At 36.8% G+C, this 13,148-nt stretch overlaps 1 protein-coding gene across 3 annotated transcripts in view; it reads right to left on the bottom strand.

Annotated features, from left to right (window-relative positions):
• The window catches only part of LOC145993963 (methionine-R-sulfoxide reductase B1-like), a 91,832-nt gene that overhangs the window by 14,239 nt on the left and 64,445 nt on the right, over window positions 1–13,148 (bottom strand). The window contains exons 1-3 of one of the 3 annotated variants that reach the window (XM_083129964.1): window positions 12,531–12,865; window positions 6,981–7,074; window positions 2,691–2,863 (exon numbers count right to left, since the gene is read on the bottom strand). In XM_083129964.1, the coding sequence (XP_082986090.1) occupies window positions 2,691–2,863; window positions 6,981–7,074; window positions 12,531–12,654 (391 nt within the window). In that variant the 5' untranslated portion in view covers window positions 12,655–12,865. Of the gene's footprint in view, window positions 1–2,690; window positions 2,864–6,980; window positions 7,075–12,530; window positions 12,866–13,148 lie in introns of those variants that run through there. The other 2 variants (XM_083129963.1, XM_083129965.1) reach the window with 2 other exon arrangements.

Raw genomic sequence — 13,148 nt, 5'->3', positions numbered from 1 at the left:
AGCCACAACCTTGATGAAGTGCAGACGTCAGTCTGAGGCAAGTTGGTCAGGAGAGTAGTGCGTAGTGCATCGTTGTTATGTTTTGGACAATCCAAAGTCCCGCCACGTGTGAGGTGCGGTCCGTGATCCGTTTTCTGGATGCATGTAATGAGGTGTATGGAGAAGGAATAATGAGTGCTTCAATGGTAAGAAGATGGGTGAGACAGTTTCGTGGTGGATGGGTTAGTGTTCATGATGAAGAATGAAGTGGTCGACCATCTGTTGTCAATCCCAATTTTCTTTGTTTAGTGGAAGAGCAGATTAGGGTGAACAGATGAGTCACTTTGTCTGAGCTGTCATTAGAGTTTCCACAAATCTCTAGAACTGTGCTGTATGAAATTGTAACAGTGAATTTGAAATTTCGCAAATTCTCCTCCACGACAATGCTCGTCCGCATGTGGCAAATGCAACTCAGGAACTACTGACGACCTTCCATTGGGAAAAACTACCACACCCCCTCTTACAGTCCTGATCTTGCCCCATCTGATTTTCATTTGTTCCTCCACCTTAAGGCATTCCTTGCTGGAAAACATTATGGTACTGACGAAGAACTGAAACGTGCAGTTTCCAACTGGTTCTCCATCCAGGCGGAAACATTCTATGATAGGGGTATAACGAACTTGGTATCTCGCTGTGATGCGTTCTTCAATTCTTATGGCGATTATGTGTGAATGTTGTACCATGTATATATTCTCACCCCTATAAAGGTCATGATATTACTATTTATATTTTTCATTTTATTGCATGATGGAACTTACTTTCCGAACGACGTAATATTTTGTGATCAATAACATAGACAATTGCAGAAATTGTAAAATATAAACACACAGCTTATGTGTGTGTGTGTGTGTGTGTGTGTGTGTGTGTGCATGTGAATGAGTGCTATTTGAATACATCAGACAGTTGTTTTTTTATCTTGTTTGACAGACTTAAATCGCTGATAGGTTTGATTGATTGATTTACTTTATTTTACTTTGCTTTTGTGCCACTTTTGGCTAATTTGCAAAGATGGGTATGAGTGATAATATGATGAAATCACAAACATCCATGCCCAGGCTTAACATCGAACCCAACCTCTGGTGTCATAGCACGATGTGCTAACCACTCTGCCACAGGGGGCAGCTAAATCGCTGATAGGGCTCCAAAATAGAAAACAACATTATTCTCAAAGCAGATGTAGAATGGATGGTCACCCAAAATATGTCATTAAAATTTACTTTCATGAAGGCTGTTTCTAGTTTAGCACGTGAGGAACATAACACAAAAATACACTGAGGTATTGGTGCTTCAGAAAGAAAAATATTTCGAAAGTAACCTTAATATGAAATCAAGAAATCTTATCCTTATAAAAACTAGGAAAATCCTAGATGTAAAAAGATTGATTGATTTGATTGATTTTACTTTGCTTTTCTACCCAATTTTGGCTAATCTCAACGATTAGGATGAATGAATGGTGATAACATTAAATTGATGAAAGGACAATCATAAACACACATGCAAAGTTTGCAAATTTCAAATAATACCTCAGCTAAAAACTCTAAAGAAAACGAAAACAATTCAATTTGAATTTATAATTTTTAATATAAAATATTCCAGAATGCTCAATAATTGAAAAACAAGTGTCATTCACGTATTACTATGTAGAAAACAGCATTCAAGCAAAACACAATTTCCAAGCTTCATACCAATCTTTACTTGCCATGCAATAGTTATATTAGGGTAGCTCATATCTAAAGAAAACTCAGATGAGTATTGTCGACGTAAAAGCAAATGCACACAAAGATGTATTTATGTTATTTCACTCTCAGTGAGCTACTTTAAGCTACAACATACCATGTGAAAACAGGCTATGCCATGGATTTATATTCGTAAACAGCTTATTCTTTGTTTCCTACTGACATATAAGGCCAGCTGCACACTGGATCCGACAACAAAACACGATGAGTCACAATGCGACATGACACGATGCAGCAAGATGAGTCTATTTGTTGGCTAAAATCTGATAGCAGATTTCGTCCAAGTATGCAGTAGCTCTAGGTCTGTCTTTTGTAATTTGGTAAGCGGGTAACGATGCATTATAAATATAACACATTACGGCAGAATCAGTGTATCAATGTGTACGTACAATGATGTATCAGTACATATGTAGTGAATTCAATATATTTCTAGCAAATACTTGGTTAGAAAATACAATATTAACTATTTAATGTAATATTCAATGACTACATTTAATTACTGGCTTCAAGTTTCCTCCTTTTCCAGTTTGTGATTAGATGTCTGTGACTGGAGTGAATGGGCTGGTGCATGCGCAAATTATTTTGTTGCAAGCTGCTCTACTGAGACCAAATTCTCCAGACCTTTGTTGTTTTGTCGTAAACCATCGCAATGTGACCCGAGGTGATTTGAGTCAAATGTTTCGTCCAGTGTATGTCTGCCCATAAGAGAATAACGTCAAACCTTTCTTGAGATGGTTTGCGTCAAGAAAGACTCATCGTGTCGTGTTTGATCCAGTGTGAGGCTCGCCTAACAAAAATAATAATAATCTAAAAGTGAAAATTTCCTACAGATTGGCAATATGAAATGTGGCTCTGTTGGGAGTATGTGCCTATGTGTAAACACTGTATATATAGCCTTCAACATCCCCAACTCACCATGAGATGTGTCTTTGGTAAGTTTGACTTTTCCCTGCTCAAGGACGTCATTGAAGGCTGGCCATCCGCATCCTGAGTCGTACTTCGTCTCCGAAGAAAACAACTCCTCCCTGCAAACCACACATTTGTACACACCAGCCTCTTTCATCTTGTAATATTTTCCTGTGAAAGCCCTGTAGAGATATGAAAATTAATCAACTCAAATAATAAAGCAATGCTTACGGAAATAAATTAATTTAAAAATATAGATTTTATAGGAATACTTACTAGCAAAAATGGACAAAAATGTACATCATTCATGATGGGTGCATAAACACAGTTTTAATATTGCACAAGTAATGTTTTGTGTACAAAAAATATTTGTAGTTATTAGTTTAGAATAATTACTATGGTTATTACTATTTTAATAATAATAATATTCAAATTTACATCAACGGCCAACATCGCCTACAAAAATTTCTGGTAATGCCCATGGAATGTAGTACAGTGCTCGAAGTGAAGAGGATCCAGGGAGTTGGCATCCCCCCAGCTAGCATTTTTTTTGCAAAGCTTCCCCCGGTTGTCTCATTGTCACCATGTTAAACCTCCCGCTAACACCAACACTCAACCAAACAACCCCCCCAGCTAACATTTTCAGGCGGTGATGGTAGTACTAGTTGTTATATACAGGGGAATGTACTACAATAACTGAACCTTACTTATTGATCCTCCCTTACGTACTAATGTTGTAGTTTATTCCTTGCTAGTTCATTCTAAAAAGCATCACAGGCATGATTGATTTTTCTTCAAGTCTTTCCTATTTCTTCAACACCTTGCTTTTTTGTTTCCAGTTTTATTTTTGGTCTCTCCTCATATTTCCCTATAACCCCACCCATATCAACATTCCCCTCTCCCTTTATTTCCAACCCAATCTCCCTCACTCGTTGACACTGTCTGGATTCTCATCAATCTTCCTTGATGTTTCTCCATCGAAAAGCATTCCTTTTCTTAATACAAAGGTACGCCATTTTTCACTGCCTTTCTGTAATCTGTATTGCTGTTGATTCGTTTTGGGTAGATTTCAAGAACTCTTGATTTTAAAATAGTTCTGGTTACGAAACTTCAAGAATTATTTTCAGACATCTATTAATAAACATCTTACGGCTTTTTGTAGTTCTCTGGAAGCTTTCCAGGTTTAACAATCAGAGAATTGATGTCACATTGATTACCGGACTATTTCAAGTTGTTTTTTTCTTCTGAGCTCCCACATAGCCTCAAGGTAAACACTCTCGTCTTTGTTGCAAGTGGTCCCAGGTTCGATCACAGTGGGAGCTATAACTTTGTGGTTCTGGTCCAGCATCCTGAGGAGAATTGGGGAGCTACTTGAAAAGTAGTAGTAGCACATGCTCCAGTCTTGAAAGCCAGAAAACAGTGGTGATGGAAACACGATGTGCTAACCATTGCATCACCCAATGTAAAGTCACATGGCAGGCCTTGGCCGTTCAAGGGCTATTGTGCCACTGAGTTTACAGATTCTCCCCCTCCCCCCCTAATTTCTCTGGTTTATCAAATCCTATACAGCTCAGTAAAGTGGCATGCATACATGGACTTTATGCATAAAAATTGCCCTACGTTCTTGATTTTTGTCGATGTTATTTAGTTTATGTTATTTTACAAGGATGAGTGATAGGCTTACCATATTATCTTTGGTTCAGCCCAGGATATATTCGCGATCAACTCATTACTGCTGAATTTCAGGGTTTTATACAAAAATAAATTGAAATTACTTAAAAGACTTAACATTTTATTGGAACATTATTAATATTATTAATTATTATTATTATTGTTTCTCCACAACTCTAAGTATTGGATACTAGAATTATGAAAATTGTCTACGCTTAAAATGAATTTTTGTTCCTGAACATCATTATTTTCTTTTAGAGTGCATAGCAATTCTTTGGCAGAACATGGTATAAATTTATGGGTTTTTCTTTCCTGAAGTTTACAGATTAATTGAGAATATGTCTCAAATGCTTCTGTTGCTGTGATAGAATTAGCTTCCAATTTCAAAACTACATTATTAAATAACTGTAGAAAACCATGCAAAAATTTCAAATACAATTCACTTTCTGGATTTTCAAAAAATCAAATAATTTTGGGCGTTTGTCACAAGAGAGGAAGTATGAGTTTAACAAGAATTCTTTCTATTGCAAGCAACAAACTAAGGAACCTTGTGCTGCTATGGGATAATACTTTTTTGTTAACATTAAATGCACACTTTCTTTTGCCCATTTCCAAATGCAAAGCCCTTGTAAATACTTATAATTATCAAAAACGTGTAGACGAGTTACTTCACATGCTAACAAGACCACCAAGATGCTCACGGAAGTGCAGAAACGGAACAGCTGGGAATTAGATATCTTGAAGAAAGAAAATGTATAATCGATCCTTGCCGGTCATAAATTCTGGTCATGAATATTCAATACCGGTAGCTATTTTCATGTTCAGATTCTCAAAACCCCGGACATTTTGCAATCCCGGACAACATTAAAAAACCAGGACTGTCCGGGCTAATCCCGGATGTATGGTAAGCCTAATGAGTGATGATTAAAGGCATGCATATTTCATATATGACAAAAAACACTAATAACGCACTGTAATTTTCATATTTCATGTTCTTGAAAGGTCTGAGGTGCTTTTTCCCAACATGTTTTGTCACAAAATGATATGAAATGAACTGCAAAATGCAAATAAACTCAAACATGAAATTTAGAGTTTATTTATTGATGCAACACTTTCTGGAGTTTGAATTATCCTGCATGTTATGCAAATCATGGACAATTAATAAATTCTGCTATAAATATTTGAGAAACAAAAATGGACTCATTTACACAGGAATAAACTTAATACTCTGAAAAACTACATGAATGTGCTATTAGAATGGAAATGTTTATTTTGTCATGTATTAAGTGTAGTTTTTAAATCCAATTTAAGGTTTTATTCACCATTATAACACCGAAATGCCATTTAATATACAGCTTTTGATATCGAAATGTGCTTAGTTTTGTTCTAAAACCTTGATCTTTTATTCACCATAAATATGTGGTCTTAGTGATGATATGATGAAATTGATGAAGAATGTCCAGGCCAGGATTTGAAGCCAGAACCCTTGGGAAGTGCCTTACATATCTGATAAAAATTTTTTACAAGAATCCTACCTGTTAATATACAACTGTTCAAGTGGACATATTTGTATAGAAATTAATTTAAGTCATTTTTCGAGATTTTTCAGGTTATCTGAGCTCTGATAACAATAAACCTAATAAAATATTGTGACTTGTTTTGGGTTACACACTTATTTTTCTTTGTTCAGAGTCCCTAATTCATACACATAGATGTTAATCAGCCCTTTAGTTCATATGAAACCATAACAATATTCCAGCGTGAAATATCTATAACCCGACGTTATAAAGGGACACGGAAAGTTTTCAACTGCAGTCAATGAGTGAAAAGCAAATGAGATGAGAGCAGTGCTTCAAGTGAAAAATGTTAGCTGAGGGAAGTTTTGTTGAGCCTTGCGGTTAGTGGGGGTAATGCTCCTGTTCATATGGTTTAACATAGTGAGAATGCTTTGCAAAAATGTTGCTACCTGGAGGGACCTCACTTCGAGCACTGAGTGAGAGTCATGACAAACTTTTACTTTAATTTTCCAGTGTAAGAATTCTGAAATGATGCAGGATTATTTCAAATAATAACTTCCAAAAGTTAGTTTTCCTATATGCCTACAGAGTGCTCAATATTCACCATAATTTAACCCACATTTCACCAATTGTGATTATTTTGTATTTGCACATGCCTGCAGGCCTAGATTTAGGGGGGAAGGGACTTAGAGGGACTAACAATCCTGGGCCTTTACTAGGGGTTTAGATTCGAAAAATAGCCAAAAGTGGAAAAAAAATGAGGTATTTTAAATCTGGTAAAATATAAAAATTATAAGCATCTGATGTAACCTTGTCTAAAAGACATTGTATGTACAGGGGAAAGGTGCCTCATGATAATTACACACCTGTGTTTCCACATGTATAAATCCGGTTCTCTAAATCTGAATAGATTATTATAGCTCATAATGTAAATAAAGATGATGCTTCTGCAGTTCACATCATGAACATCAAATACAAAATGGGAAATACATATAAAATTTAATATACATTTTGTATCAATAACTGATCAATTTAGTCCTCAACAAGGATATTAAATACACTTGACAACAATAATTTTAAAGAAATCAATATTTCACTGAAGTTAACTTACCGTTCTGTTCCTTTTTCTTGTGTTACGTGATACTGCATTGCAGTAAGTCTTTTCTTCAATTCGGCTTTGTTGATTTTCTCACTTTCAGCCATTGCTGCAAGATTTTAAAGGCAAGAATCAAATTACGTTCACATTAAAATACAACTTAAACAATACATTCAAATCATCACAAAATTATTCCTCTACGAATTTCATAAACAGGGCATACGATCGTAGTAGGCAACTGCTACATTTTACCATCCATTCACATTCAACCTCTTTATCTATGCTTACAAAAACTGGATCAGTGAATATATTTAACCCTAACCACTGGCCAAAGGCAGTTGTTTATACAGAATTTTCCATTTGGGGGAGTGGGGGTGTAGCCCAAATTTAGGTAAGATGTAAGGGTACATTTTGAGCCGAAATAACCATAAATTGGGCCATTGTGAAATGTTTTAAGGGGTGTTGAGGAAATTGTTGGGGGTGTGTGGATAAATCACTGAAACGACGTCTGACTGACATGTGGGAGACCCGGGTGAGTTATATAAGGTTAGGTTTTACCGGCCTTGACCCTGCATAAAGCGGCTCTGGGGTTTACCCAGCCTGAAATGGGTACCGGGGGTAAAAGCAACCGGAGCATGATGCTGGTCACATCACCTCCAAAAAAAAATGGCCGAGATCGAGAATGTGTGGGGCCCCATCTCCTCATTCCCACCCCCTGTGTGTCTTAATGGCACGCTGCAATGTGCACGGAGAATTTGACCTTTTTACTGGTTAAAGGGACAATGGTTATCATTCGGGGAAAATGATTTAAAAATCATAGCAACTGGCAGAGACAACCCCAAATAGAATCACTCGCTCACATAAGTTTTTCAAATTACCATACAACCTACAATACAACGATACAAGAACCAAAGCTTTCCATAAATCAATTTACATAAATTAGATTTTCAAAAGTAGTATTTATTTTATTCAGTTATAACATATTAAATAGACTAAAGTTGTCCCGAATTTTTCTGAATACACGAAATCATGAAAAAAAACAACAATACTTGAACCCCGATCTAGAGATTTGTCCGCACGCTTTCAACCCCAGAAACTATTTTTACAAACAATCAATTTTTTGTCACTTTGGCTAAATGTACTCCCCCTCTTCATGGGAAACATTTTGGATAAACCTTTCCCCAAATTCTCCAGAGGCGAGATCGTAACACGAAAATAATTTATGCAAAGAATTTAGCGCAAAGGGAAGATCGATGTGCTATCATTTGTGGGGGGAGGAGGGTGCGTTACTAACTTCGGAGAAGGGGACAGACACCTATGGCAGCGACCGTTTATGAAGTGTTGTATTCTGTTGGTGTGCTTCTGAACCTCATGGCTGAAGTGTTGTTTTTACGAAGTGTTTCTTTTCCGATCTGAGTTATAAGTAGACCTCGGATTTTTAGGCTCTAAAAAGTGTGCTTTTAGGTTCCTAAAATAGGCTCTAAAAATCCTAAAATAGGTTCTAAAAATCCTAAAATAGGTTCTAAAAATCCTAAAATAGGTTCTAAAAATCCTAAAATAGGTTCTAAAAATCCTAAAATAGGCTCTAAAAATCCTAAAATAGGTTCTAAAAATCCTAAAATAGGCTCTAAAAATCCTAAAATAGGTTCTAAAAATCCTAAAATAGGTTCTAAAAATCTTAAAATAGGTTCTAAAAATCTTAAAATAGGCTCTAAAAATCCGAAAATAGGTTCTAAACACCTTCAATTAGGCTCGGAAAATCCTGAAAGAGGTTGCAAAAAGACTTAATTTGGTACAAAATTCCTGAAAAATACTGATTAGATACAATCGTTAAAAACAAAATTTCAGAAGAACCGTAATAACCAAATATTAATATTCTAAACAAATTTTCATTTCTTTATATCATTTTCAAAATTATCTACAAATTATTATAATACTGCACTTGTGCTGTTAGAAAAAGTTACTTGTTGATATGAAAAATGAATGACGTATGTATAATTTGCTGCACAATATCAGGGTGGCTTCTCACTTGGAATTCCTTGAATTCCGGGAATAAACGTGAATTATTGGCACCGGAAATTATGCGTGAATTATTGGATCCGGAAATTATTCATGAATTTTGGCAAGATATGAAAAAAGGTACAAGGGGATGTTTTCTCTATTCCATTTTTTTCTCCGTAGACGTGAAAAATTGCAACTTTTATTAATCCATATCCCATTAAATTTAAACATGTTTATAAATGCCCTGAGGAAAGTTTCTCTCAGTTTAGCTTTTATTTCATTCATTTTTTTGAAGATGAAAAAGAAAGCTACACAGAAAATAAAACAAAATTTTCTCAATCCGTTTACTTTGTTAGTGTCCTTTACAGAACAATCTATCTGACAAACGGAAGATCGTTACAAAATAATATATCTTGAAGTTGATTCTGTAATTTTTTTGGTACATTGGAATCATATAAACCCTTTATGTTGTCAAATTTTTTGTGTATGGAAGAGAGGGTGAGAGTCGGTAATACGTAAGGTTGGAATAGAGAAAACACATACTTGTATCCTTGAATTTTTGGAAAGTTCACCTTGAAAACCAGGAATTATACTTTAATTTTATCATGGTCCTAGTGATCACCATTATCTTTTTGCGTTATCCACACTCAAACTCCACGTTTTGTCTGCGAGGATCATTTCATGTGCTGAAAATTATCTTTCAACAGAAACATAGTCAGTGGTGCTAATTTGAATGCTGAAATATTACTTCGCAAGGCGTGAATGACAAAAAGGACCAAACTGACGCGAAAGTGAGCAAGGTCACACAGATCAGAAGTTTGCACTTGGGACTGTGCAGGCAGTAGAGACGATTGGTTGCCAAAACTGAGAATGGGGAGGAGGGGGGAGGGGGGCAAGGATAGTTTATCTTAGTAGGCAAGGCTTAGCATTAAGAGTCTATAGTGCAGGGGTAATAAGTAGGGGAGAACTGTCCCCTTTCGCTGTCACTGTCTGCAGGTAACAGTGACGTCAGACATTTTCGTTTTGTTTAAAGCTTTGATAAACATCATATACTTGGAGGGAGGGAAATCGACAGAAAACATTTTCAAACACGCCAGTCATTGAATCATTTCGCCACCAAACCTAGAAAATACCTCTGTGAGATATAAAAATCCTGTAAAATCTAAAGAAAATATAACAACATAAAAAAAAGGTTTAATTTAGGCGCATAAACCTAAAATAGGTTCTAACAAGCAAAACAGGTTATTTTAGGCAATATAAAACTTAGTCAGTTGTTTCGTTTTTTATGAAACGCCGATATAACTTGTTATTCCTTATTTACCTGCAAAGGTAAAAAACAAATCCGACGTCTAGTTATAACACAACGGTTAAATACGTGTTGACTGATTTGGTTTATTTTACTTCGCTTTGCTGGTACTTTTGTCTAATCGCGAAGATGAAGTTAAGGGATGAAATTGATGAAGGGACACTCACATAGAACACCATACACAGGCCGGGATTCGAACTCGGGACCCCTGACATCGTAGCGCGCTGTACTAACCACTCTGCCAGAGTGGTCGGCTGGATAAATACGTAATAGAAATCAAACGTCCTTGTGACAAGGATCTTCGTATAAATGTAAAGAAGCACTACTTTCCGATTCTTCTCCATTTGAAGGCAATTTAGTGATTTATATATGGATAATTCTAGTACGAAGGTATTGAAGTGCACAGGTTCATAAAACGGTGATTCAAATTCATAGCCGGGTATGCAGGTGACAAAGAAATTGAACAAACAAGGTAGGACCTAGTTGGAAGAATATTGCTTTAGTTTGGAATGCGCATCCTACAAATAGCTGCACGTAGTTAGTGACATTACGGGCTGCATGGTTATTTTGTTACGTAAAAAATTTAGTAACAAAAATTAACATGGGATTTGCTATTCGAAAATCCTAAAATTGGAAGAAGGCGACAGACAATTTTAAGCTCATGAAAAGTATTCAGCTCATGTGCTTCAGTTTCGTTCCGACGAATTAGCCAGTAGAACCACAATTGCCAGCAATGAAAGCGACTTAGCTTTTAGAGGGCATTTAAACACCGAAAAAAATCTCGTGAAAATGTTCAAGATAACACAAGTCAAATTTTGTCCCGTTTTACCATGATGAGGTACAGAACGATCCATTCAAGTATATACCGCCGCGTCGGTGTTTGCGCTATCGGCAAGCGAGGCGCTCGCGGCCGTATGCCGGCACTGTAGACCTGTCTGAAACAAGCACGCAAGTTTCCGTAACTAGTTTAAAGAATGGTTTATTTACTTACCAATTTACGAGGAAAAAAAAGTGCTGAAACTGGCCGCCTTCGTTGTCCACACATTTTTGACACCTCTTGAAGGTGAAGTTGCCCATAACTCGCTTCAGTTTCCTTTGATTAATGTTGGTAATTTCTTTGCGGATCTTACGTTCCAGTTCTTCCAGGGTGTGTGGATTTAACTTGTATACAGCTTTTTTTAATCTAACCCAGAGATAAAGATCACAATATGTAGCAAGCACCCTTTCACTTCAAGTCGCCAGACTAATAAACAGGCCATACAATACAAAACGAAGACCCTTATCACTTCACAGTCTCGTGTCTACTTTCAGGACCTCCGTAAAAACAGGTCTCTACCCCCCCCCCCCACATCAGCTTACGTTAGTGGGTGTCTTAATAAAGATGCATCAAATATATATATGCGCATCTAAGGCGACTAGTTTGAACACCTCCTTTTATAAATCTGGTAAAATAACTTTTGAAAATAATTACGGAAACTTGTGCGCTTACTTCATCGACATTCTACGATGCTAACAAACGGCCGCGAGTGCCTCGCTTGCCGATAGCACACACACCGACGCAGCGGTCTACACTTGAATGTATCGCTTTGTAGAATCAACGAGTAAAATTAATGTGTGTATTTTTTTAAAATTTGCAAGCGTTATTAATACAGAGCATGCAATTAGTGGAAGTGAAGTACTAATGTACCATGATAACAAAACTATTAATAATAATAATAATAATAATAATAATGACGACAGAGCCCAAAACAAGGGATAGCCTAGGGGTCCAAATTCCATAATTCCTCTCTGACTATAGGTATATTATAGTGGTGGTGACAATGAAAATGAAGCCATAAAAATTAGATTAACAAGAGGATGTTTTTATTTCATATTACATAAACGAGTGCTTGATTTACACCCCTAGAAACCCGAAGACATCGGCGCCTATGATTCACCCTCCCCCCTTCCCAATAATTTTACGCTAGTGACCCCTGCGTCAATATGCACTCTATTATTTTCCTTCGCTGGAAGAGACCGTCATGTCACTCACCAACAAGGGTTGACAAGTTGAAGAGACAGTCGAGCAACTCGCCTCCAGTTATTGTCTTCTTACGAGCAAAACGCTACAGCCTTGGTTACCAAGAAAAGTTGTGCATCTTGATGTCATGTATGCGCTGTGAAAGTGCGGCGACACCATATGCAAAATTGCAGTCGTGAAATGGCCTAACAATGAATTAAATGACGAATTACCACCTTTACATCCAAACTTTACTTACGACTGTTGTCTTCACGCAAGGCGTCACTTATTTCCGCTTGGCAACACGAAAAGGAAGGCATTATGATGGCACACAGAGACAAGCAGGCGAAAAAATTGATACCCAGCAGCTCCAATTGCACCATATTAGACGTGACGCAAAGTCAATATTTTGGTATTCTTCGGGTTCACACTAGATTCCTACTGCTTTAAACACAATAATGTTCAATTTTATCCACAACTGAACCCGCAGGACACAATCGTTCACTTTGTGTAGTTCTTAGATGAAACTTCAACTCATATTACGCATATTATCTCCAGATGTGCAATTGCTCAACTTCATATTTTATCCACTCACGAACCACATGCAAAAGTCCACAGTCTAAATGCACTGTGCGGACTAAACTGTCTTCACAACGATTCTTCAACACGAGGCAACGTTCTGTGACGATAGACCTACTACCTGAAACGGTGCACTGTTTCACGCTAAATTCCTTCCATCCATGTGTTCCGTTAAAAACAACATTTACAACAGATTCGTGCTTTGCAGGTTGCTGCTAATCTTTTAGATCGCATTCAGTGACGCCTCACACAAAACATGAAACTTTCTTTTTGTTCCTTGCTATCAGCAAAACGTCTC

The sequence above is a fragment of the Lepisma saccharinum genome, chromosome 10, assembly GCF_977018435.1.
Source record: "Lepisma saccharinum chromosome 10, izLepSacc3.1, whole genome shotgun sequence".
NCBI lineage: Eukaryota > Metazoa > Arthropoda > Insecta > Zygentoma > Lepismatidae > Lepisma > Lepisma saccharinum.
The sequence above is the reverse complement of the archived record's forward strand: the minus strand, read 5'-3'. Positions and strand labels throughout refer to the sequence as shown.